General features: G+C 35.6%; 3 protein-coding genes across 4 annotated transcripts in view; 2 read left to right on the top strand and 1 right to left on the bottom strand.

The window, feature by feature from the left end:
* The window catches only part of LOC100888944, a 54,878-nt gene extending 46,873 nt beyond the window's left edge, over positions 1-8,005 (top strand). For both annotated transcript variants that reach the window (XM_030972357.1, XM_030972356.1), the window contains exons 9-14: positions 610-745; positions 2,838-2,886; positions 3,244-3,356; positions 4,919-5,065; positions 5,355-5,454; positions 6,072-8,005. In XM_030972357.1, the coding sequence (XP_030828217.1) occupies positions 610-745; positions 2,838-2,886; positions 3,244-3,356; positions 4,919-5,065; positions 5,355-5,454; positions 6,072-6,218 (692 nt within the window). In that variant the 3' untranslated portion in view covers positions 6,219-8,005. The remainder of the gene's footprint in view (positions 1-609; positions 746-2,837; positions 2,887-3,243; positions 3,357-4,918; positions 5,066-5,354; positions 5,455-6,071) is intronic.
* A 3,883-nt stretch (positions 8,006-11,888) lies between these two features.
* Positions 11,889-17,117, bottom strand: LOC580690 (mitochondrial substrate carrier family protein ucpB). Its single transcript, XM_011675252.2, has 6 exons — positions 16,510-17,117; positions 15,063-15,222; positions 14,482-14,621; positions 13,715-13,920; positions 13,072-13,237; positions 11,889-12,144 (listed from the first exon to the last, which is right to left on the bottom strand). The coding sequence occupies exons 1-6, from the start codon at positions 16,577-16,579 to the stop codon at positions 11,957-11,959; spliced, it is 930 nt and encodes a 309-aa protein (XP_011673554.1). The 5' UTR covers positions 16,580-17,117; the 3' UTR covers positions 11,889-11,956.
* Positions 17,118-18,612: 1,495 nt separating this feature from the next.
* Positions 18,613-26,748, top strand: LOC763729 (U3 small nucleolar ribonucleoprotein protein IMP3). Its single transcript, XM_030972160.1, has 6 exons — positions 18,613-18,822; positions 20,580-20,687; positions 21,178-21,332; positions 23,031-23,082; positions 24,525-24,597; positions 25,697-26,748. Exons 1-6 carry the CDS (start codon positions 18,689-18,691, stop codon positions 25,718-25,720), a joined length of 546 nt encoding a protein of 181 aa, XP_030828020.1. The 5' UTR covers positions 18,613-18,688; the 3' UTR covers positions 25,721-26,748.
* The last annotated feature ends 1,026 nt before the right edge of the window (positions 26,749-27,774 follow it).

The following is a 27,774-nucleotide window of genomic DNA, read 5'->3' as shown; positions in this document are numbered from 1 at the left end:
CCAGCCATGATTTCTTGGCACAGTAAAGTTTTGATACAGGTCTTCCTCAGTTCATGGACATGCAGAATTTACCTAAGTTTGATTGGAAACATTTTCTCTGACCCAAGTAAGTTGTCTCAAAGAAACCAGATAAAATTTCAAAAGGAAGACTTTTTTTCAGGACTGGGCATTGAATGTATTAGAGATCCATGTATTGCAGCAAGTAGTATTGCTGATCCCTTCAGTATAAAACCATGGAGTTAGTAACTCCATGATAAAACACACAATTTTAAGGATAAACATGACAATTCATCTTGCATCACTGCACTAAAAAACATTGATTTCCAAAAAGACAAATCTTCACATGTTTTTAATATTATACTGAATAAAACCTTCTATACATGTATATATATATCATGTGTTTTGTATTTATTTATTATATATTTAATATTTTATTGCATACTTGACATATTTATGATAGATATATCATGTTTCAGCAAAAGCATATCACAACTAGTGCCATCAGTGTGGTCAGCCATGATTAGTTCATGCAACGCACCCTAATTTTGTGGTCTATAATCTTTATTGACATCATATTTTTGTTTTTGGTACTTTTTTTTACTCATACAGTCAACATTGGTGAGAGGGTAGACATCGTGCCGATCGTGGATGGTTACATTGTGGAGAAGGGGGTGTACAGGTTACCGTTTGGAGGGAGGCAGATCACAGAGCATCTCACCAGGCTTCTAACAGAGACAGGCCACAGGTAAGCAAATAAATCTTCCAAATAAAAGAATTAAACAATTTAAATGATATATAATTAATATAAAACCAGAAAACTGGTGTCTTTGTACATTTTCCTTATATTTCCAGCAACATGCAACTGACCATGCTCTTGCAAGGATTAATATCCAACACAAGCCATATTACAACTTGAATGCTAGACTTAATATTTCATCTACACATCATACATCTATGTATATCATTAACTGCAATCGTAATGAAGTAAATGTAATTACAAAAGTTTGTGTGCATGCTTATTAATTTAACATTAATTACTTCCATTGTCTAAAAAACAACTAATCCCAACTGTATCATGTGTCCTATAGTCTGTCAATCAAGTATAATCACTCACATCTGGGACCCCTGCTATAGGTTGGTTAAAGCCATTTTAGTCCATACCTGTGCTAGATGGGATACGCCCACTAAAATTTGAAGTTCAGCAATCTATTTATAAAATCAACTGCCTATATCCTCATGATGGCTTCATTCATTCCCAGCATAATTAGCTCCAAATTGAGATCTGCCCATGTCACAGTGTGGATTGTGACGTCTTTCATTTGGTTGATGGAATTGACAAAGCTGGATGGAAATTTAATATTTGAGATGTCATAATTGACTAACTGTACCCTTCCAGAGCAGTTAAAAAGTTGGACACACCCCCAGAGCTGGGTGACTTGATTTGTTGTGGAAACTGCTCATTTGTAGCTTCCGTGTTTGATAGAGGAGTAGGGGCCCCTAGCTTGAAGTGAGAAAGCTGTAACAGAAATAACAACATAAACATCGTCATACCCAGAGTTTTTCTGGAAAAACAAACTGTACAGTTTCTACGCCCTAAATTAAATTCTTTCACCGAGAAGAGCATTTAAACGGCATGAGATGATCTGTCAGAACCCCCTGGAATTTTCAAGCAAAATGGACAATTGTTCAGAATTACAGGAATGAAAATGAAGCGTTTTAAGATTGTTTAAGGTGCATTTTCTCCTGTTCTTATAATACATTTTTTGAATTCTCTAAGAAAATGATATAATTAAATCATCTTTCATAAGTGATTTAACCAGTTAACAGCTGTTTGTGTATCTGTGTTATTTTCTTTGATTACACAAAACAGTCTATGTGTAATATACAATATATCTCCTTTGTCTCATTTCAATGACCAAACATCAATTACATGTAGATATTGTTATAAACCTTTGAAGACTTGGGACACTGCCTGATAAATTTATGTGTCTTATTCGTCTAAGATATACATCTACCACATCGTCAAATCATAATCTCCATTGTTAGGTTACAACAAATCTTTGCAAAATTGGAATCCCTTTAGTATCCTCACAGGAATCGTAAAGCATGAAGAAAGACATAGATGCAAGCTTGATTGGCTCCTGTTAATCAAGTCCAGCTGGACATGATACACACCTAATTTACAGTAATTTACTAACTGGTCTCCCCACAGCTGGTCTGAAATTCATTATTTCCTGCCTAAATTTAGAAGTCTTTTCCTCCCTGCCTCCAGGCGTCTCAATCTCATGTCTCAGCACTCCTCTGGGGCTCCTTTCCTTGCCTTATCGGACTTTCTGACAATCAACTTTGACATTCTAGAGTTTAAGGCCTATCATGAGACTAGGGAGTATAAAACACGTGAACCATGATGCCTTCTGGTTGTAGTAGCGTAATTATTGATAAAAAAAAAAGATTCCACACAAATTCAAATCATAATAAGCTTTGAATGTTTTGTTATAGAAGTGCTTGAAATTTGTATGATCACTCATAAACATGATAGGAAAGACATTCAGGAAATAAGCTCAAGTTCAGTTAAAACACTATTGTATTGACTGTAGAAATCATGTACAGGTTATCTTATCTGCCATTGTTAACTTCAAAATGTAATGCATTAAGCTATTAATATGTCAATAGATTGTCTTTTCCCCATTAACATTATAACCATTCATTGCTGAGACAGGTTTCTTTCATGATGACATTGATTGTAAATGTGTGCAAGGATATAAAACGCTGTCTTGCCAGTCACTTTATAAAATGAAGAAAGTTTAATGAATTAATGGTATATTTCTTTTATGCAGGTTATTCTCTGAGGTGGAGAAGTACATTGGAAGACTGTTGAAAGAGAAGGTATGCATATCTTTACATACATATTAGTCATTCACTTCAAATTTGCTGGAACAATTTATTTATTAGAAAGCTATATATTTGGAATTGTCATAGATACATTTTTATCAGAATAGAATGAAAAAAATTGGTAGCATGTCTAATACTCAAGGTTGGTCAAGAATAGTTACAGAAAATATTGACTAAATTATAGGGAGAGATATAATGATAGCTGAGGACAGTTATAGGTGCAAGGAGGGAGAGAGAGGGAGAGGGAGGAAAAGACAGAAACAGAGATAGATGGGGGTAGTATGGATAGTATTTGATTGACAAGTTAAAAAGGGCTAGATTTTAATGGATTTTCTACTATTCACTCTACAGGCCTGTTTTGTAGCCCAGGACTACCATGCTGAGCTCAAATTTTGCTCCCTGGACCCAGAACTCTGCAGCACGTACCTGGACCTGGATAAATATGACGTACCAAACGGAACAGGGTGAGTCTAGAAACCTTGCAATTGTCACAATGTAGTCTATGGATATTGAGGGTGACAGGACAGTGCAGTTTCGTCTCAGAAATAAAGGAAAGATATGCTCGTCACAATGGAGTGACAAAAGGAGTACACATTTTCTGATTATAATTTTCAAAAGCTTCTTAATAATTTGTATTGTCAGAGGAAAAGTCTTTTTTCTTGATATGAGTATTTGAGTGACAGTGCACTATCTTTGTACCTAGGGATAATTCAGATGCCCTTAGAGCAATGGAGAGACTTTTACAAAAGTAGCTCACAATGTGAGCACTTCATCAGATTGAGGAGAGATTGTTGATTTGTTTTTTTCTGTTGTTATTGCTTTGAATGATATAGTTCCCTTGGTTGAAAATTAAACAAATTGAATATTGAGCAAATATATCTGCCACTTAATTAGTTGTAATGAATAACACTCTCCCGGAATCTAGTCATAGACAGTATCCAACAGAAAGAAGGGACCTCTGTAATAAGAAAGGTCACAGCTCATTTAATCATTATTTCATTTTTGTAGAAATCTAGTCTTCAAAATTTCCCCTAGCCTTTATTCAAAATGTAATTTAATCTACTGGAAGGTTATTTAAGATGCAAAACAAGTTCCAGGGCAAAACATCTTGATTTATCAGGAATCCGGAAGCCTAGGGGCTTCCCCAAACCTTGCTGGCAGCATCATGTCCCTTGGCTAGATGAGGTCATCTATTTTGTCTATAACTTTCTATTCATTATATTGCCCAACAAGATAGCTGCACTGGCCCAAAGCCAGACATCTAGTTTCCCTCCTCGATCATAGGCCGACAAAAAATAAGAGAAGTAGATTTGTGAGAACAAGGGTTAACCTAAAACCATACTACCCGAGGGAGTTTGAGAACGGAAGAGGAAGAGGGGTCAAAATGGGTTGCATAATTGGATGATGAAGAGGAAGTCTGAATCAAACAATTGAACAGGGCCAGGTGAAGGTCTGATCTTAGACAAAAGAGTAACACTGGAAATTATCTGATTATTAGAGCTTGAGTGATTCAATATTAGGTATTGTGAAAAACATCATTCAATGCTTCCAGCTACTTACCTGCTAGTTCTATTTTTTGCAGTATCAAGCAGTGTCTCTGCCATGATGAGACAATAATGTCTTCTGAAGCTTGAAAATGATTAAAAGTTTGGCTTTAAAATCAATACCTAAAGTTTCAGAGTTGGAAGTAATCCCTCATTATGTGAGGAAGGAGTTTGATAACTGTTTATTCAATCCTCAATTCCATTCTTCTTGATTAGTGTATTTCATGTAGTCATTAACTCGTCAGCCACACCACCAAACTGATTTCAAACCGACTTTCATGAGCTTTTCCTTACTCTGTGGGTGGATTATTTAGTATGCAGATTGAACAGGCTAATTCAACTCATTCACTGCTAAGTCATGGGTTATAGGATAATTTAATTTCTATTTGTACACCTCTGCCACTGACAATGATGTTGAAAATTAACTATCTTACTTTACTTTATTATAATATGTGCTATTCCATTGTATTACCTCTTTGCAGAACTATCAAGTTGGACTACTCCAGATTCCGCTGCACTGAGGGCCTGTTCCACCCTGAGGTTTGGGGCAAGGACCATCCTGGTCTTCATACACTGGTCTACAATGCAATCCAGGCATGCAACATGGAACAGAGAAAAACAATGGCCAAGTATGTCAATGTTCTCATCCCACTTAATTTATCATCATTCTAATTTTGTATTTATTTTATTATCAATGTTTTAATTGTTTAGTTTACACAAATTTTACAACAAAGATAGTGATATTAAGATGACAGAGCTATTTGAATTGTTCTTTGTATCCCAATAAACAATTTATTAACAAAGGGGAGGAACTAGAAATGTTTTTATGTCTGTTTAATACTGAAGGGCACTTTAAGGATAAAGACAAAAACTGTATAATAACTCATGTGTGATTGAATTTATTTTCCCCTGTATTAGGAGCATCTACCTGTGTGGAGGTACAACTTTGCTACCAGGCATTGCAGAGAGATTGAGAACAGAACTCACCAAGATGCTACCAAAGAGTACATTGGTCAAGGTAATTACCATTTTAACATTTCTAGTGCCTTAAATAATTCCAACCCCCAAATTAGATCTTGTGAAAAGATATGACAATATTTTTTGACCAACAAAACAATATCATTTTCATTCAGCTAGTCTATGAACTGTGAAGTTGGATATTATTTGACATTTTATGTATCATGAAAAAAAGATATTATGCTGTAAAAACCTTGCCTCATGCATTGTGTTTGACATGACAAGGTTGTCTATGTGCTACATATTTGGAATATGTTGTGTGTGTTTTTTTTTAAGTCAGGAGGGCATTAGCTCTGTGTGCAAGTACATGAGTTAATGCCCACCTGGCTCCCAACTTATAATGTATCAAATAAAATATAGGTTCTGCAATACAAGTACAAGTACACTGCAGAAATGACATGAAAAGGAATAAAGTTGATGTTACATCTGTTAATTTGTTTGTTTGTGGTTCCTTGCATAGGGATCTGGTTAGATTGAGCTATCTAAATCTATAATTTCCTATACAATGTTCATATTTTCTTTTAAAACTATCCTTGGCTTTCAATATCAAAGACTAAAAGTGAACAATAAGCTGTACGCATTTATTGAACGTGTTGGCTTCTTGTATCCCATATGCAGGTCCATGCTGCACCAGAGCGCTACCATGCAGCTTACAATGGAGCCAACGTCCTGGCACCTCTCTCAGCATTTGATAACATGTGTATCACCAAGGAAGAATGGAGGCAACTAGGACCTACAAGTCTCACAAAATGGACAACCTCATAGACTTGCTCAGATGCTCTGGTGACAATTGCTCTTGGCTGGTTTTCTGTACTTGGTGAATTTCAAACTTCATCCTTGGACCAAACACTACATCTAGCCAGAACCCTTAACCCTTCACCTGAAATGAAACCCTAATGCAACCTTAACCCTTTGACAAAATAAAGCCAAGAGCACTTGTTGGCCTAGCTAGCATATGTTGGATCACAATGAAAGCATATTTTGACTGGATCTCAAAGTTCAACTGTTTATCAAGTAGCCATTTTGGATTAATTTATTAGATTACAAGCCTTTTTCGTTCTTCACTCATGCAAGAATTTTTTTTTCTCTCCAAATACATGTAAGCTGGATGATGAGGAGAGTAAGTATGTTTGACAGATTCAACTTGTTGGTGATTGTGTAAAAATAATAGGGAGTTAAAGCTTATAATCTTCTAGAAATTAAAGATTGCACTCGTTTAATGGTATACACGAGTTCAAGACATCTTGTTAGTGACAATATTCTTATATGTAAAGAGGATTAAATCGATGACATTGACTCTGTATATAAAAGTTTGAACTACAGGTTTGGTAGTTTTTTTTCTTTTTGTCTATCTTTTTAATGCTAAAGAGAAGCAAACTAGGTGGATTACCTACTTTTGTCTAGATTTGTCAAATAAGTTTCAACTACAATTTCCTTTGTCTTGTTGTCGAAAAGTACCAGGGTTTTTTCTATTCTTTTGAAATAAAAACCGAATTGATATTTCAACTTATAATGTACGTCATCAAATAATGAGTCTATATTCAGTTTGTAAATATTACAAATATTGAGCTCACTTTAAGAGAAAACCCAACTTATAAAAATTAAATTCGAAACAAATACAATATTTTTCTTTATCAGTGACTTTAATGACTGGTTGTAATGAAGTTTTGTAAATAGAGAGACAGGATTACTGTATAGTGAGGAGACACATATATTCCCATATTCTATTTTGTATACAAATTGTCCATCGTGTATATAGTTGTATATAGTTGATAGAATGAACGCCAGCCAGTATATAGATACATGTATGTGCCTTCCCAAACTCTTTTTTTAAGATGCTCTTGTAGAAGACCCATTTTAATGTTGTTGTTTTTTACTTCGACCTGTGTTTTCAAGTAGTTTGTAAATCACAGATTGCATCAAGAATATCTGAGAGATAATATTTAGTACTGAGTTTAAATTTTGTGTTCATAATTGACTGTCTGTGAATAAAACAAAGTTGTATGAAGTCTTTTAGATGGAATATTGTGAATGTTATGTGTATCAAGTAAAAACGTGTAGTTTTGTACAGATAATAGATAAAAACATGCACTCTGCTTGAGTATTGTATTCCAGCTGCATACAGGTTTATTGCAAACTTTTTGGGGTAGTATTTGAGCATTCAAAATGCTTCTTTCTAATTCTTTGTTATCACCATGTAGAAGAGTATTGTATGAACACATATACCTGGCTTCCAAAATCTCTAAGCATGTCTTTCATTATTTAGAGTTAGAATGTTAGAGACTATGTTATTATTATCCATGAAACATTTATATTTAAAGCTCTTTCATCAGCATGCATATTTTCTTATAATTTTGGTCATTCCTATTCATTGCATATTATGTTTATCAATATCTCAATACTTCTTCTTCTTCGCTATAAGTACAAGCCACCGTCAGGTGTATTATCGGACTGATGTAGGTGCTGTGCAGGTGTATATGTACAGGTAGTGTCTCAATAAAAGGTCTACAATGAGCTATGTGCAGTTAAAAAGACATCCGTAGCTTAACGGAGCTGGGTCTTGAGTACCTCTCTCTTAAAGCTTAGCAGAGAGGTACAGGCGACGGCGGCGGCCTGCAGCTTTTATACAACTTATCTCTACTTATTTCTTTCTGTCTGTTTTTATTTGTTAGAATGTATTCACTCTTTCAAAAAATTTTATTTTTATACCCTAAAGTATAGGATGTACAGCCTCAATTTGGGGTTTAAATCAAAATCCAGAATTAATATCATTGTATCTGTGTTGATTTTGTATTCTCCTATTCTTGTTTCATATTTTTATATTCACAAAATAATTTTGTAGCGTTTTCACAAATGGGCTTTCTTGCAAATAAAGAAAAAATAATTTTCATTTGTCTACTTTCCATGAACCATATTATATGTTAATGTGATGTTTATTGATCTGCTTTGAAAGCAATTGTAGTAGGTGTATTACAATAAACAAAAGTAGTTTTACTACAGATAATCACCATGTGTAATTAAATTCATTCTGATTAGCATTTTGATAGATATTTTGATATGTATTCAATTTTACTTTAACTTTAAATCATTCTTTGATTTTGTATAACAATTTAAGCAATACATTTGCCATAAAGCTGGACTTTTCTATATATTTGTTCATGTGAGCAATTTCAAGAGAATGGTAAAAAATAGCTGATGCTTATATAACTCTTATGTGATAGTATCATTATTCCAGAGTGTTACCAATGTATTAAATAAAAGTCTATTATGGAATATAAATGTATTGATAGTAAAATTTATGATCACTGCAATAACAATATGACAAAAACAAATTTATCTCTTGTGTTAGATCCTTTATCAGCTGAAGTATGTCTCATTTAGAAGGAACTAACCCATGAATATGACTGAGGATTTTAAATATTTTGTTTGGTAAAAAGCAATGAAAATAATGAAAAGTTTACATGTACAGAAGGTGCATTCATCATGTGGTAACTATGTGTGAGTAAATTTCAGGAAAGAGAGAATGTATAATGGTATGAGAGAAAGAAAGAGAGAAGGAAGAAGGATGTAAAGGAAAGAAACAGAAAGAGATAGCAACACCAACAAAATAAATCAATGAAAGAGCAAAAACTAGAGAAAAATTATCTCTACAAGATTTAAAGTTGATACCACATTCCTCCTTGTTTACAGATTTTGGCCAAGAAATGATATAGATTTCTTCATTCCTGTTGATTTCATGTATATTTATGCATTATACTATTGTAAATATCACCAAACTTATATGTTACACACCTGCAAGCGTAAATTGCACCTCAAGTATTTCCTGTGCAATAAACTACCTGCCAATCAATAATAATCTACCATAGAAGTTATGACCTACTTTTCTTTTGAACCCATTAAATTTCACTGATGATGTAAACAGTGTTAAAACTGTAAATGTTACATACAGTATTTTACTATAGCCACATATATTGCATCAATCTTATTTTCAAAAGCCTGCTTATGGGCCACTTAGATTGTAACATTAGTTGTAAAGTTGGCATTATATGCGCCATGAGCGTCAGAGCCTGGCGGATACCGGCGCTATATAAATATCCATATTGTTATTATATTATTACTGCTCATTACTGCATATTTTGGTAAAAACGTGTTTCATGGACCATAAAAGTATGAAATAAACTTTGGAATATCTGTTAAATTATTTTAAAGAAAAGTCAATGCATGGCGAGACAATGACAACAAAATAATTTCTCTTTCTGAACTGCATTTCCCTTGATGACAAAGACTAAAGTATGAATTTCCAATGGAAGTTGTTTCTGTTCAGTTTTAATAAAATAGATGTATAAAATCTATATAAAAAACTTGATACACTAATATTTCATAACATATGACAATACAAAGTTAGAATATCAAAATATAATCTATGAAATACAGTTAATAGGTACATTAAAAAAGATGACCTGCGTATATAACAAAATACCATCCAGTTAACTGCATAGACATAATGATATACGATACTGGAAGCATTTGCATTGTTACATCAGTCGTATTACAATAATTGTTATTATTTTAACAATATATCATCTCGGTACATTTGTGCGTGTCTCACAAATTGATAAGTTTTAATTGCACTAATACATATTTAATCATTGCACTAGATCATAACATTTTAACAATAGGAAAAGTTGTTCTTTAAAAAGCACACCTGACTTATTGCATGGATTGGCAATCTGAGATTAGACAAGATTTAAGGTAAAATTCAACTTTCAATTTAAAAAAATGAATGACACAAGTTTGGTCCTATAAAATGGCAGCGATTTATAATCCTCTGATTTAGAAATTCTTCACTAAAGATTATCATACCCATATTTTTAGATAGAAATTCTCTATCACCATCATATCTTGATGGTAACACCTTTCATAAGTTAATTTCATTCCATCAGGGGGGCGTTTCACAAAACTTGTCATCAGTGGCAAATGACTGTTTTTGTTATGAGCTACTGAAATCCTTGCTTCTGATTGGTTATCAACAGATTTGTCACTGATTTTTGTCATTTAAATTGTCATAGAAAAGGGGCTTTGTGAAAAGGGGTCCCAGAATTCTACATACAATTTGCTGAATATATTTGCCAATGAGGTCCTTTTTCTTTTTTACTAATCCTTAATACATATATCCCAGCCGTAAGAAACATCAAAAGTCAATGAAAAATTTGATCACAGCCAATCAAATACTGTTATTTCAATAGTCTACTTACATTTACCATAACATGTTATTCATAACTAGTTTATGAAACAACAGGGACCTGATACAAACTATTGCTATATACTGTACCATACAGTAAATGCTGGGTCATTTAAAACATATCACAAATATTTTTGGTGTGATTTAGAATTTAGAGCTTATTATTTATGAAAAAATAATCTCTGGTAATCTATGCCGAAATTCATTTACTTGATATGTCCAATGTGGGCATCTTAATTTAAAAAGCTCAACTTTGGTCAGGATTGGTAGATCATTATATGCTTGGCCTACAAACAGTGATCATTCTTGGTATATATGATTGATTAATGAGATGTAATGTCAAAATCAGGAAGCCTTATGTTATTGAGTACTGAAAAACAACACTTAGAGGTGATATACACTGTTGATCAAGGTCACAAAATTTGATGAAAATGAAGTTTTTTTTGTTGTTTGATTTATTATGACATGTGATTTTTTAAAGTAAACATACCGGTATCCCAAATTCATTTTTAGAGGTTGAATCATATTCTATCCTCATAGATGTATGAAACATTATGATAATAAAGCATTTTATTTCTTTACACCTTCACCTACTACAAACAGTATGTATTATATTATAATTCATGAATTTAAAAAAAAAAAAAAATTATTATTACTTTAGACAGCCATTTATGTCCAAGTCTCAAGTTTTTGTGCAGCATTTCTGTTCTGTCATACCCAATAGTCACCACATATCACACAGAACACTGGCAAATACATTGAAATGACATTGTATTCCTCAAGGTTCTTATTTGCTTTATGACTTCAGCAGCAAAATGTGACTGAGTTCTATACCTATGAATGTGAGAACCTACAGTATATATCCCCAAGGGGTGTTTCATAAAGCTGTTCTAAAGTCATGCGTAACTTTATGAACAGCTTTATGAAACACCCCCCGGTGTATAGGTGGATCCTTGGGAGCATAGGAGCTGAGGGGCCAAAGGGAGAGGTGCGACCCAACTCCACTAAAGCACATCAAGGAATTATTTAATGATAAAAGAGGCCAACGGCTCCCATTTTTGATTCTCAGAAGGCCTGTCAGAACTTTTTGTTGTGTTGTTGATCAAAGATTTTTCTTTCCTGTGCCAAGCTGGAGATCATCTGCAGGAATTTCCGAAATAGTGTTATCAGGCAAACTTACTATAAGTAAATATTTTGCCCTCCCTCCCCCCATTTGGAAAATCCTGGATCTACTTCTGCCTAGCAGGCATAACAGAGTTCTTCAGAGTGGCTGTATTCCAGCACGACGTCTGAGCTGCTCAAAGATCAAGAGTGATATACATGTATGAGGTCCTAGTCTGAGCCAGTTTGAGAAGAAGCCTTTATAGAGACCATACAAACCCTCGCTTCGTAGTGTCTTAAGAAGACAGTCTAGGGAACCTCGATACAGTATCTGGTCCTTCGGAATACCTGCATGTAAAGATGGTAAATACATCAACATGTCATCAAAGTCAAATCAGCATAGCATGCTGTGTTTTTCTCACACTTTTATTTAAATCTCGTCTGTTGTAGTTTGGCCAGGAGGGATTAGACCACCCAGCATGGTTACTGGCAGGTGGTTATCTCATGAAATCAGCTCTCAATTAACATAAGAAAAAGGGGACCATGGGGGACCAGTGGTCACCGATTACCATAGGCATTGTTTGCTATATAGAGGGCGTAGGTAGCTATAAGTAGTGCAGTGGGGCTTTAACCCATTTGATATGATTTTATATTTTCAACAGACTCCAACTTTACTTATTTCCGGCTTAGCATCCAACAGGTTAATTGCTGTACTTCACAACAACAAATCCCAGTTTTTAATACTTGTATTTTCATGTACCGGTAGACTGCACATCCAACATCATTTCTATGCGTAGTGAAGGTCAGAGAAAATATAAAAGGACCATCTTTTTTACATCCATGAATACTTTAATATGGCCGTCGGTGTAAGAGCTAGCTGTCCCTAATGGGTGGTTCTATGCCACATACTCTTTCCACAATGGCTCCCCAGACATTTCCCACAATAACCGAAGTCCTAACTTCAATTCTGGACACTTAACCCAACCTTGATCATAAGCCTTAACATGGTAACCTAAAACCAGATTGCTAAAAGCAACTGTCACTGGACCAACATTCAGATCACATTGTTAGTACATTTGGTTTACACCATCACCCCCCCCCCCCCCTCCTCCCCCCCCCCCCTCCCCCAATGTTAGGAAACTAGGTTCCTTGGCGAATCATTTTACCCTCCATAAAATGATCATATTAATTAATTATCATATAAATTCATAAGAATAAAATGTGATATTGCCTTTATGGAGGGTCCTTTAAGATCTGCTCTTGTTGATTTCTCACCTTTGATTTTCTGATTCATAATTCTTGTTTTAATCACATCTACTGGTGAGGTAGCGAATGCTGTGGTGAAGCCTGCCCCCATTGATGAAACAAAATGCAGCTTTGCCCCTTCTGTCATCCAGCCATGGTTCAGTATAGAGTGCTTTGTGTGATCATAGGTGGGTACCTGGAGAGAAATAAATGAGAAAACAAGAGTCAAACTAGCGGCATGTTGGCCAGAGGGGGATTGCTGTAATTGACTTTCAAGAGGTGATAACCATAAAATAGAATAACAAAAAGGCTATTCCAATTTTTGTTTCCATTTATCACGATATTCCTATTTATCATTATTTTGCGGTACTCTAATTTGCAGGTTCAGTGTGATAAAAAAGATCAATGTGGGATTTGAAAATGTTTTATTTAGACAACAGCAGACCTTCAGCTGTTGCCCTAAGCATAACAATCCTCATAAGACATAATATGAAACATTATAACAATAGGTCTGGATATGCAGGACTCCAGGTGATCACTTAAGTGGTTGATTAAGGTACCGGGAGAAATCTCAATACTGTTTTGAGATCATCAATCCGTTCACTTCTATATCGTCTATTGAGAGCTAGTAGGACATTAACTTATAACACTTTAACCTAACAGCTTCCTGTACCTGAGCAGCAGTAAGAATCATGGCCCTCTGCACTGTGGGGACGGTTCCCCTGTACAGCCCTCTCAGACCTTCAGCTTTAGCTATATCAGTGAAAGCATGCAGGAAGCCCCTGTACCTTGGCTGCTGTCCTGGCAGTGGTTGTCCATCTCCCTGGAGTCTAATCCTGACGATGTCCATAGGGTTGGCAAACCAGCTACCAAGGGCACCTCAAGAAGAGAGAGAGAGAGGAAGAGACTAGAATCATCAAATATTCATCAGATTTAAAGATGAGTCCCTGAAAATCCGATTTGCCAACTAGTTACACTCTCTTGGAAGGGTCTTTTTTTTTTTTTTTTTATGAAGAGGGTATCATTTTTGAAAAATTGGTGACATAACCAACAAGGAAAAAGATAATTTTTATAATTTTTAGGTGCCTTCTGGGTGAATAAAGTTGAAAGGGGCGGGGCATATTTCTTTGTGTACTCAATTGAGGCATGCAACAATTGATTTGAAGCAGATGCACAGGCCAGATGTACCCCTTCAATCCACTATCAATTTCATACCTAAATTATCTCATCCTTTGCTCATTTATTCACTTTAAAACCGAGGGTTAAAGACAACAGGAAATGTGCCATTTGCATCCATAATCCATATACATCTCTTTTTCTTTGATTCATCTATCCTCTATCTCCTTCAACTCTCCTTTGTCATGTCTACTTGTATACAAAATCTCTTCCCTCATCTCTAGGCTAGAAAGTAACCAAAGCTAAAATCTCTAAATGCCTTACCTGCTGTAGCACCAGCAGCAAGCTTTATACTGAGGGGAGTTCTAGTTGGATCCTTGGCTCCATACAGTTTCTTGATAGGCTCATAAGAACCAAAACGTAATGTGCTATAAATAGCTTCTCGAATCAATGAAGGGATGAGTCTGCAAATATAAAGGGTTCAAGATTGTTTTTCAGCTATGGTAGATGTTATCACAGGGAGGATGGCAGGTTTTCTCATTATTTTTAAGTTTAACACAGATACATTATCAAGGAGTATACATAAAACCTGAATCTGTAAGTTCAGACAGGCAAGATCTTAATGGCAATTCAATGAAAATAATTTTTTTTATAGGCACATGTTTTTATATTAGTTTTTGTTTTCTAGGTGGTTTACTATACATAGAGTGATCAAGGAGATATGATGCTCATCATTTTTTACCTTGAAAAAGCTAGCCAATAAAAAGTGCTAAAAGCTAGCCTCTGCTGCGAGCAAAAACAATTTATTTATAACAAGAATGTATATTATGTCAACCTTATCTGCATAAAACACTGTGAATAATGTCAACCAATCAAATAAAGTGCAAAAATCATGATGGACCAACCCCTTATAAAGTCCTCTGATGCCTTCATCCCTAGCAACCGTTACCAAGCCCCTGAGGAGTCCTTTATAGTATCGCTGTCTGTATGCTGTAACTGCAGACTGTTGTATCAGCTCACCTTCTAACTGGATGCGTACCTTTGTCACCTCAATCGGGTTGGTACCTGGGATTTACAGCAGGGCCGGGTAGATCCAGGATTGCGTTAAAGAGGGAGTGGGGCACAATAGAGAAGAAAAAAATTCAGTTTAATTATTTTTGGAAAAGTAGAAATAAGAGGCTCATCACACTTTTTTCCTTTTTGGGCAAATTACGGAAAGGAGCTAGGGCATGAGAATACAATAAAGGGAAATAATTGGGGGTTTACCAAAGTTTTGCCAGATTGCATCAGTAAATGAGAATGAAAGTACAAATGGGAAAAGTTACCAAATAGAGTAAAAATACATGATCATAGAGGTGACCACTGGCCCACTAGCCAAAATACATTAATAGTTTTCTGCTAGGAGCCAGGCAGTGGTACAAAACCTTTTTAATGTTTATACATGTAGTGGAGTAGCACTGTCAAGATTTATTTAAACATCTAGCTATACCTTCCACATTCCCTCTCAGCGCTACAGTCCCTTACTACCTTTTGCATTTTTACTTTTGGAATTTTGACCTCTGACTTATTCACCTCTGGTACTGTTACCTACTGGTATGCCAATTTTACCTCTGCCAATTTTACCTCTGACATATTTACTTCTTGCGTTTTAATCTCCAGACATTTTTATACCAAACCCCCTTCCGGCCTTCCTCCCTCCCTACCTCTCTTCTTCTCTCTCTCTCTTCTTATATATATATCTCTCTCTCTCTCTCTCAGTTTCTAGCTCTTTCTCTCACATTTTCTCTCTACCTTTGAAGCTGCTCTGTAAAGTACTCTTACAAATAGCATACACATTTCACAATAGATATGTGAAACTTGCAAAGTTAAAATTAATTGGTCAAAGCTAGGCCAATGTACAAAACTATACATATGTAACTAATTATGCCCTCCTTTCTCCAAACAAACACAAATATATATTCAGTATACATATATACAAATTAATTAATTAGTAGGCGGTTTCCCGGCAAAATTTGTATCATCACGTATTAGTCAAAATATATTCTTTCACATGATTGGTATATAGAGATTCCATTTCATTTTGTGAGAGGGGGCGTTTCCAAAACTGGTCTTTAATTATATTGTGGTGCATGACCAGAACTGATCTTTATCTTTAAGAATTATCCAGGAGGCTATATTAGGCTAGCTCATACATGTACAGCATGGATCTGCATGCTTACTTATGACCGCTTGGATATACACATGTGCTTTGTACACAATAGTTGAAGCTCTACTACTGTGTACATATCACAATAGTTGCATATATATATATATATATATATATGCCCCACATGTCCATAAGCATATACTCACAGCAAGAGGCACACATGCAAGAAGTACCTGCAGCAGCATACCTTAGTCCAGTTTCCTTCCAATCCGTCATGTTCAGCTATACATACAACAGAACATGGAGACATAAACCCAGACAGACGTTCATCAATACCCTCGGTTCAGAAATAGAGCTACATTTATAAAGAACTTCATAGCTATACATAATACAGCGCTGCTCACTGCAACATGTCGTGACCTCTCTGTAAAGCACTATACACTATATGCAGATATCTTTAGCAAACAGTGAGACTCAACTATATAGTCTATGTATAGTCTTCTCTTTCACAAGGGGGTATTATTATATAAGGCTAGGCCTCTTGAAAATGATGTTGAAAGTACAGTATTTTGATATTTTAGTAATCTAATTTATGTTTGGATTAAATTTCTGCGAGTAGACTATTACATATATGCTTTATATACAGAAATCAGAATTCTTTTACATAGCAAACTAAAGTGACCTAGGAATGACCTTTGTGAGCACACAAATACAGACAGTTGTCAATGTAAATCAGTGACTGTGGTCCCACCCCTGAGGAAGAAACGTGTAAAAAAAAAGGGGGGGGGGTGCGATTTTTCAAATTTTCAAGGGCAAAAAAAAGAAGTGCTCACTACCCCCCCCCCCCCCCCCCCCCCCCCCCCCCCCCATCGAGCAAATTATCGGTCGGCTATTTCGCCGCTAAATATTTTCTCATGAATTGGGCCCTCCCCTGCCGCCGACTGGATCCGCCCCTGCAGGAAGTAATACCTCCCTTGTATAGAGAATAATTAACAGTAAAACATAATACAATATATAATGGCCTATATGCTAATTACTCAGTTCATTAAAAATACAACAACATAATGTAATAAAAAATAAAATAATGAAAAGCAACAACAATGATAAATAGTAATAATAATGATAGTAATGACGATTATATTAATGATAAAAATAATAATAATAACAATAATAATAATAATAATGAATAAACTATATAAAATGAGTAATGTAACAATAAATATTCAAAATTCCAAAAGGTCTAACAAAAGAAGTGAACATTGGAAGCTGTACTTAACACAATTACGTATTTTAACAAAATACTGATCTTTTAAACAAAATCCTTAATTTTGGACAAGCCCGCATGGTAGTTTGCGTATAGATTATTGAATATAGAGGCTTGTTTTGATTTCCTTTTGTCTTATTCAGGCAGTTATTGTCAAATTTGAGATTGATTATTTGTTAGATATTATCAAAGGTAATACAAAGTTTTTGTATGGGGTCATGAATTTGGTTCAAATGAACATATTGGACGCATATGCGGTCTTACAATATTCAGTGATCGTTGTCGCGGTTGAAATCGAGTTTAAAGTTATGAAATTGTAAATAATAAACTCTTTATGTATAGCTCCCTCTCAAGGTTAAGATATAAATTAAGCTATAAAACAATGTTTCTTGACTAAAATTTACCGATTAGTTGTTCCCGTTTGGAAATTATATATCACAACTACAGATTCTGAGATTTTCATGGTCGCAGCTACCATTCTATGGCCGTATGCGCTATTTAAATTACCGGGAGCACCGGTAAATTTTTATATTCAATTTTTCTCGAAAGCAGAAGTAGTTTTGGGGCTAAATTTTCTAGTGCTTATAATACATCTACAGGGGCATCCAAATATATCAAAATTGTAAAGAATCACTATCCACCCAATTTTCAAAATTTTCAAGATTTCCCAAAATTTTGTATTACCTAGATAGATAAATATAAAACGAAAAAAATAAAATAAATTATAATACTATATACTTGGTCTACTACAAAAAGGAAAGATATAATCACGTGACGCAAAGTATTTTGGTGACAATAGTCACAGCCAGTAGCGTACGCAGGAATTTTTTTAAGGGGGGGGGGGGTTAACATTTTTAAATCGGGCCGAAGGGGGGGGGGGGTTCCTCCAAAATACACACATAAAAAAAAGGGGGGGGTAACCCCCCTGCGTACGCGCCTGGTCACAGCTGATTGGTCAATATTAGCAGACGTCTGCCTGTTATTTAGCAGACGTGTGCCGCGTTCCATACGTCTGGGGCACGTGAATAAAGTCACCAACGGCTTTCCATAGTCGTCCACATACACACGTGTGCGAGAACATTTTCTTAGATCTCTCGATTATCTAGATTACATTCTGAATCATGCGAAAATTAAAGTATCATGAGCAGAAATTACTTAAGAAGGTTGATTTTATATCATGGGAAGTAGACAACAATTTACATGAAGTTAAAATTATGCGACGATACCATATTCAGAAGAGGGAAGATTATACAAAGTAAGTTGAGTCGTAGAGTCTACTAACTAGATTTTTTTCAAGAGACCGTCACCATGTACTAACTCCTATGTAGGCGTAATGTGCAAATTCACACATAGCTGCGCAGCTCAGCTATTTGACCCGAAACTCCGGGGTGGAGATATCCGAGATACCCTTACTAGAACATACCAAAATGAAGTAAATATTCATCAAATGTCCAAATAAAGATCATGCTTTAAAAGTCATTATGTTTCTTACCTGTTTCGTGTCAATTTTCTTGTTTTTTTTTTTGGGGGGGGGTATTTTTCAGAAAAAATGTGATGGATCTCGTACTTTTTCACAGGTTTAACGGCAAACCGCTGCACATTACAAGAGCATACTATATGGTGGGTTGCGGGCGAGTACTTGCCTGTGTGAAGTTATTTACCGGGCGCTAGCTCAGAAGTCCATCCAGACTTTGACCAGGAACTCCGGCGAGGAGATACCCTACTAAAAACGGCGCTTGTTCAGAAACGTATCCAAAATTTGACCCGTAACTCCGGCGTGGAAATACCCTACTAGACTAGTTACATACCCAAAATGAAGTAAATATTCATTAAGTGTCCAAATAAAGATCATGAGTTAAAAGTTGTTATGTTTATTACTTGTTTCGTGTCAATTTTCTTGTTATTTTTGGAGTATTTTTCGGAAAAACGATGATGTTAGTATACACATTTTCTCAGGTGTCATGGCAAACCGCTGCAGAATACATCAAGTGCATACTGATGCTGGGTTGCGGGCGCGGCCGGGCGCGCGCCTGTGTGAAGTTATCTCAGCAGGAAGTTACAAAACTGATTTATTTTGCTCGTTTACTGTAAGGGCATGATTTTGGAGCTTCGTATTTAAAAGTATGTACTAGTAAGTAGTAGGCCTATAGTTCAACAATGACATTTCTTTTTTCACATTTTTTGATGTGGGTGAAAATTTTGTAATCTTTAGCACTTAATAGGGTTTGAGATCAATACCATTTACGATTGGACCTCGTGTATTGTAGGCCTGTAGGGTATCTTTGAGTGACTGAAATCAACTAGATAGTGGGTCTGGTCTATGTGTAAACCTTCTATTACTCTTTTCACACTGGTTTTGCTTAACCCCGTACTTTGCTTAGCCCCGTACTATCCTTAACCCCGGACTATTTTTTTGGCTTTTCACACACGCTTTTTTTTAGTCCCGTACTAGCGCCTATTCCGGAATAAGAAAACTCCCGCTGTTCTCACTGCATTTCGTTAACCCCGGATATCGTGTATGTTATGATTGGACATACTTCGCATCTGGCCAGCTGCGATACGCTCCATTGCGTAGTACCGGACTATTTGTCGTTTCTGTTCTCATTCATTTGCTTAGCACCGCAATTGCGGGGTTAGCAGGAGTTAGCACCACAATTGCGGAGTTAGCCCTGCTATTTTGCAGGGTTAGTTAACCCGTACTATAGGTGGGGTTAGCCAACTTTAGCCCACTTTGGTAAAAACCAGTCTGAACAGAGAGTGGAATAGGCTTAACCCCGTACTATAGGTGGGGCTAAGACCCCCCCCCCCCTTAACCCCACCTATAGTACGGGGTTAAGCAAAATATTGCCAGTGTGAAAACAGTATATGTTGTTTGATTTTGAGCCAAGGATTTAGATCTAGGTCTACATATATCAGACTTGCAAAAATAAGAAACACTTGATGACTCGTGTTGCCACTCATTTTCAACTGGACTATCCCAATTTTTAAAAAGCTTTTCTTGTTCCCTTGCAGGTATAACAAATTAAGCCGTCATGTGAGAACTCTTGCCAATAAGATTAAGCAGCTAGACAGCAAGGATCCCTTCAGAAATCAGTGCACTAGTCAGATGTTAAAAAAGTTGTAAGTCGCATAAAATCTGTAGAAAATTCATAACCTTGCTTCTTCATCTCTTTCTTTCTCTTCCTCTTCCTCTTCCTCGAAAACTAATTTATTTAATATGCAAGCATTACTTTAAACAAACAGAACTTTGCTATGCCTGGCTCATTTTCCCTGATTGAGGTGCTATATGAAAGGGCAGAAAATTAACTGTCTAGAAATGTGATTTTCTCTTTGCAATTCAGATACCGTTCTCCAAATGACTTTTTGGTACCCTTTCTTTCAAATTGTTTTTAATCACTCATGCATAAACTATGCATCATCGAATGCATTAAATGAAAGAGGACGATCTAAGCTTTACAAATATGTGTCATTTATTAATTATAACTGTGATTAAGTTATGTTAAAACATTGATAATTCTGGGTTTCGTTTTTTTCTGGGACGCACTGTATAGCATCACTTTTCAGTCACTGATTATAACTCATGAATGACATGTTTTTCTACAACATGTAGGTACAACATGGGTATCGTACCAACCAAACAGAATCTAGCCCTCTGTGATAATGTGTCAGCATCATCATTCTGTAGAAGACGGCTTCCTGTTGTCATGGTGAAAATAAAGATGGCAGAGACAGTGGAGTCGGCAGTAAAGTTTGTTCAGCATGGACGTATCCTTTTCAAATTTAGTATGATTAGATTCATAAGTCAGTATGGAAGGTCACTCTGATCAATTCAAGGTTTGCAGTCATCATGAAAAACAATGATTACCCATTTCTATCCAAAAAAAATTCTTTCTTTTATTTCTTATTTTCCTTTTCGGAGGCCGACCGAAGGTGCATGGTGCTGGAGGCATTACGTTATCCGTCCGTCCCACTTTCGTTATCGTGATATTTCAAGAACCACTTGAGATATGAAGTATAACTTGATGAAAATATGTATCACCATAGGAAGACAATCTCATTAGATTTTGGAGTAGCTACGGTAGGTCAAATATCACAGAGGTCAACTTATTAAATTCCAGGTATTGGCCTCATTATAGCAATATCTCAAGAACCACTAGAGATATGAGGCTCAAACTTGTTGGTAATATGTATCAAAATAGGAAGATGATCTGATTAGATTTTTGGTTAGTAGGACAAAAGTCACTGACATCAACTTCAGAAATTCCAGCTATTAGCCTTGTTATTGCTATACCTCACGAACCACTAGATACATGAGGGTCAGAGATGGGGATAGCATGTATCACAATAGGAAGATGATGTGGTCAGATTTTGGGTAAATAGAGCAAAAGTCACAGAGGTCAATTTCTGGAATTACAGGTTTTAGCCTTGCTATTTCGATATCTCTAGAACAACTAGAGATATAGGATTCAAACATTGTGATAAGAAGGTCAATGGTCAAAGGTCATAGAGATCAATTTCTGAAATTAAAGATTTTATCCTTGTTATCGCATTATCTTAAGAACCATTAGGTCTAAACAAAAAGATGTGGTATTGCCCTTTAGGTGCCAGAACCTGGGTCGGTCGGATGGATATCATTTCTTTAAACTTTTTTTTTCCCCTTCAAAACAGCAACCGTTGCCCAAATAATGATAATATTCAGTTCTTGTATAGCGCATGATACGTTATGAAATAACATCTCTTATGCGCTTCCATAGAGCTTTGGATATTATTACTAGTACCCTAGCTGGTTTCTAGCTGGTGCATGGTATATACACGTAAACGAGGCCGGGTCTACTTGTTTACGCTAGCAGGATTTTGAAAATAGGGCAGAAGACGAGTGAGAATTTGGGAATAATTTGATTCTTTTATGCATTTATATCTTGTTAAACAAACAAAATACATATTTTGTTATTCATTAAATGTTTGTTTTTCTAAAAAATGGTTTTAAAAAAAATGGTCTCAAAAAGCCGACCATAGATTTTAAGATTTTTGGGTCGGTAGCAAAGGGCTATACAACATCTTTTTATTTAACGCCTTAGAGGTATCAACCTCAAACTTGATAGTTTATATCAGGATAGAAAGAAAGTCTCATTAAACTTAAAGGAAATAGGTCAAAGGTCACAGAGGTCCATTTCTGAAATGAAAAGGTTTTAGCCTTGCTATCACAATATCTAAATCAGGTTACGGTATTACTATAGAAAGATGATACAGCTACAGTTTGAGGCTAGTATGTCAAGATCATAGTTCTCGATTGATATTTGATTATAGGCTTTTTTTTTCTTCATTGTGATGTGTTTCCATCCCATTTTTTCTTGTTTTATTTTCATGGGGGCTTCATTCTGATTCACATCTTAGATATGAGGATGACTGGAAATCTGTGTGTCTATTTTATGTCAGTCCATTTCCTTGACTAACTTTCTTCAGATATTAGGGTTGGACCAGAATTAGTTTTAGACCCAGCCTTCCTTGTTACCAGGTACAATTCTTTTTAAACGTACGCAGAGGGGGGAGGGGGTGTTTAACACCCTCTTTATTGTTTCTGTCAGTGGCGGAACCAAAGGGAGGGGGGGGGGGTGGCCCGGACTTGTACAGAATTTATTAGTTTTAAAATGATATTTACAGTGCAACACAGGTTCAAAGATCAATTTCAACCAAATAAGAAGTAGGGATGTACATCCCCTGTAGCATTCTGTGTAGATTTCTTTGAATTTAAATTTCAAATTATGCATATTTAACAGAAAATGCAATTGACATTTAAATTACATATTAGGTAATCTTGTCTTTTTAGGGGGAAACAGGATAATAAAGGCGATTTAAAATGGTTAGAAAAGAAAACAGTTTTCACAGCTCTGCCAACAATCCCAAGATGAATGTACTACTGATATCATGGGTCTTGTTAAAATGAAGAATCACTCGTAATGCGCGATAAAAGAACGAACTATTATTATTATTATTATTATGAAGAACTCTGCGCACCAAATACGACAAAACAACATGACAATTAGACAGGCTAGGCGACCAAAAACAAAAATCGGGTTCACACCATACATGGTTTTTGCCTAAATATTGTGTATGGTGTGATGATGATGTTGTGTTTGATGATGGGAGTGTTGTGATGGAATTCATTTCAAATCCGTGATTGGAGTCACAATAATAATTGTACAAACAAGGTAGAAGTTAAATGCTTTAATTTTGTAAATCATTCTTTATTTGGGTTTATTCAATTAATCATTTCATTGACTATGTTAAACAATGCAATAGACGATTTGTGCTGTTATATGGGCCTATTCGAATAATCAAATCTGGAATCAATGGCGAAGCCTTCATTTCTTTGTTTTTTGTACAATCACTGGTCACGTTTTGTTTTATGGACAAAAAGCATATTTTAGAAAAATCTTTGCTTATGAAGAAAACTCTAGTGCAGGCTTATTCATGGTATATGAGGTATGTGGACCAAACCGTTGAAGGGACAAATGCAGGAATCTTTTCACACCCTCCTGTCCCCCTAACTAACAAAAAAAACAAAAAAACAAAAAAAAAAACCACCCCCCCCCCCCCCCCTCAAAAAGAAAAAAGTGGTCCTCAAAAAATAGCTTAGCCCACTGACCTCATTTATCAGCTCTACTTGAATACTATTATGACCATGATAAATCTGAAACTCATCTCTATGATAACCTCATGCACTTCAATTCTCTTCATTCTTTCAAATCATACATAAAGGGGAGAAGTCTGATGTCCTAGGTATATTATGAGAAAAATAAATATATTTTATATAATCTTTATCACACATAAAATCCCATATAGAGATTTGAGCTAGAGAAGTGGAAAAAATTTCTGTCATCAATTACCAAATGTAGAGAAATTTATAATATTCAAAAACCTTTTTCTTCTTGTTGTTTCTTGTTTGTGTTTAATTAGATCGATGGAAGATTTTGTAACGTGGACAGATACATCAAAGATCAAGAAACACATTGTTGAATACAATGAGGAGGTACTGTTTTAAACATGATACTATCTGTTGAGTGCCAGAAGGGCATTAACTTATATGATTTACAAGGGGAAATTCATGGGGGCTCGGGGTGAATTAGCCCCCGAAATGCCAAAAGAAGCCCCCGAAAGTCATAAAAGAGCCCCCCAAAATTGCACAGAGTTCAATGCAACACAATATAAAGAGTGTTCTTTTCATGCAAGCAAACGTGAAAAGTACCCCCCGAAATTTTAAACTATTTTTTTCCATGATGATTTACACAGAATCAATGCCCTTTTGGCTCTCAATATACTTTGTATTAATTCAAATTATTCTCAAATCTGTCTATTGGTAGCTAATTCCTAATTAAAAAGTTGTAACCAATATGAATTTGAAATCTATTTCATGATGAAATTTTAAGAGTAATTTGTTTTCTGTCCAATGGTACCCCATTCATGATATTTCTTCTAAGTGTGCCTGAGTCCCAGGGTCTTTAAAAGTATTGTCACAATTGCATTGTACCAAGTTTGGGCTGTTGGAACGAATGTGGGTTAGGCCATACGGATGTGCTTCTTCGGTCTAAAATTCTTTTAACAGTTATATGCCTCTTGTTTCTGTGCTCCATTGTTCAAAATAATCCAATGTATCATATATTGGTAGGCTTGCACAGAACCTTGTTTCAATCCATAGGATAATTGATTTGGAAAATTAAAAAACGGTTGGAAGAATTTACTGTTAATCACTGTTAGAGGGTGTTGCACAGTGACACCTTCAAAGAAAACCATAGATATCTTTGTGGTTCGAGAATATTTTCAAGATTTTTCGCATGTTAGAGGGCTAGTACAGTAGAAGGAATATAATAAGTAACATTTCATACAAAAATTATGCAATTTTTTCATCAACTTTTAACGATGTTACAGAGTCACTTTAAACAATTGGAAAATATACCCAAGAACAAAAGTGACCTTAATGGTAATTTTGGGGGAAAAAGTGACCAAAATAACACAAACGTTGTGAGAAGGTTCCATATGAATCAGCACAATATTTTACCCAAGATAAGCTATTCAAACCTTCCCCACCCAAAACTTCTCAGGCTCTATAATGCCTTTATTTTCTATTGCAGAGGGATGATTTTGATCTCATGTGAAAGGACCTCAGATGCTCATGAAGAAAGCAGCTTGTTGCAGTAATGAACAGTTAAGGAGGCCACAGCCTATATAGTGCTGATGGAGACATCTGGTCATCCAAATACTAAATGCTTGCTTGAGGAGGATGCCATCATGACCAAGTTGCAGGTCTGGAAAGTTGCTTCTGTAATGTTGCCACTTGTTAATGGAGACATTGGAAGGATGTTTTTACTACATCGTTGGAGCATGTTCGAAGAAGATCTGATTCTAACCTTAGCCAAGCCCAATCTGCACTTATATCACAAAATCTATTATCAATTTATTTCTGTCTTTCATTCTCTTCTTGTGTCTCTCAATGGAGGCATGATGGCTCAGTGGTCCCAGGTTTGAAATCAAGTTGATGCTAGTGCCCTTGGGTAAGGCATAGTCCTCATTACCAAGTCCCTCGGAGAGGACTTATTAGTCTCTTGGTTGCTTGTAAGTACAAGCACATACATGCCTTCTTAGCAGTGAGATAAAACAAGCAAACAAACGAAACCGAACCTAAACGACCATCTCTGACAGTGCTACTCTTTCCAGTTAAACTTTGCTCAAGCACTGTTCTTTGTGAAGCTGAGGAACTCGATAAGAAGGTGATCCAATAATGAAGAGCGCTTCCGTCACAAAGTCCCAAGATGTAGGTCCTGTGGTATGCCATCAAGGATGTCCACAAATACCCTACCAGTAGAGGTACATGTACTCTACCATTATTGATGATTGAACTGACTTTTGTTATGAATTTGAGGTAGAATTTTAGATAAAGAGTAGAAAGTCATGAACCTTTAAATGTTGAGATCACTAATGATATATATCCTCACATTGGCATTTAAGACTTCATGTTTCATATCGTACATGTATATTGCAATTACTCCATTTGTTGTGTGCAAAAGGTGTTAAATACTAAATGGGTACCGGAAGGAAGGAATTCCTTGAATGCTGTGAGCGCTGAAATCGGCTGCCTAGCAGAGCCGGGCTAATAGTTGGAGCGCCTTGAGCACCATGCATGGTGGATATTCATGCTATATTATTTGCACTTTTTTGTTTTGTTTAATATGTAATTGTTTATCAGTCTATTTTGTTTGTTAAAGCACTTTAAGAGACTTTGGTGGTAAGCGCTTTATAAGTAACATTTTTATTATTATTTATTTATCATTATATAAATATCCAATATTATAATTAAACTAGATAAATGGGACTGCGTCTCTAATATGCCTCCTCCTATATGTATGTTCATCAGTGATGATGTGACCTGTAGGGTCTGACCTCACAAACCCAAACATTCTATGTCATCTTTTCATGCTCGTACAGACATACATATACCCAAGCCCAGTTTGGTCAACAATGGTTCAACTTTTGTGAAGTTATCACAGTAATGAGATATTTATATATGGCTTTGAGTGTGATACAAGAATATATTGTCATAGCAAGAGCAATATATTCTTGTATCACACAAAAACAAAGCCATACAATATTATTATTGTTATCTATATCAGGTTGACTAGTGAATATTTGACTTACCTGTGTAAATATGGCTTTGTTTTTGTGTGATCGATTTCGATAGTTGAAGTTCCCGGATGACGAAAACCATATTGATCCGTCATCTGGGTACTGGGCTAAAGATATTAAATACACTGATGTATTGTACCACTTGGAAGCCTTATATAGATAATAATATGGGATCTTTTACACTTTCCATGACCCTGTGATCTTTCACATTTTGACCTATAACATATGTGCATGGCTGAGATCAAGGGTACCCTTTACTGACTTCAACTTCATTTGGAGATAATATGAAATCGGTTTCCCTACAATGTTTACAATTATTATTAATGTGATGCTAATAATGTGAGGAATCTTACCAAACCATCCATTATGGCTCGTCATGGTTTTGTTTTGCACTAGCACGCATAATGCCATGAAAAATGCCCATATATGGACATTAAAACGTTACACGGGAAGCGCATGTATTTTTAAATATCAATTTATCATATTTTTGCCATGTTTTTTTAATAAAATGAGAGAATGATATCTCTAA

Source organism: Strongylocentrotus purpuratus, unplaced genomic scaffold (genome assembly GCF_000002235.5).
Source record: "Strongylocentrotus purpuratus isolate Spur 01 unplaced genomic scaffold, Spur_5.0 spur5_scaffold_6, whole genome shotgun sequence".
Classification (NCBI taxonomy): Eukaryota; Metazoa; Echinodermata; class Echinoidea; order Camarodonta; family Strongylocentrotidae; genus Strongylocentrotus; species Strongylocentrotus purpuratus.
This window is presented reverse-complemented; position numbering and strand designations above follow the sequence as displayed.

Excerpts from the sequence above, each read along its gene's own strand:
- LOC763729 (XM_030972160.1), top strand. The coding sequence starts at position 18,689 with ATGCGAAAATTAAAGTATCATGAGCAGAAATTACTTAAGAAGGTTGAT. Across the intron at positions 18,823-20,579 it reads AAGAGGGAAGATTATACAAA|GTATAACAAATTAAGCCGTC; the intron begins GTAAGTTGAGTC and ends GTTCCCTTGCAG. Across the intron at positions 23,083-24,524 it reads CCAGCCTTCCTTGTTACCAG|ATCGATGGAAGATTTTGTAA; the intron begins GTACAATTCTTT and ends GTGTTTAATTAG.
- LOC580690 (XM_011675252.2), bottom strand. The coding sequence starts at position 16,579 with ATGACGGATTGGAAGGAAACTGGACTAAGGTATGCTGCTGCAGGTACT. Across the intron at positions 14,622-15,062 it reads ATCAGAGGACTTTATAAGGG|ACTCATCCCTTCATTGATTC; the intron begins GTTGGTCCATCA and ends TTATATTTGCAG. Across the intron at positions 12,145-13,071 it reads TATGAATCAGAAAATCAAAG|GTATTCCGAAGGACCAGATA; the intron begins GTGAGAAATCAA and ends CTTTACATGCAG.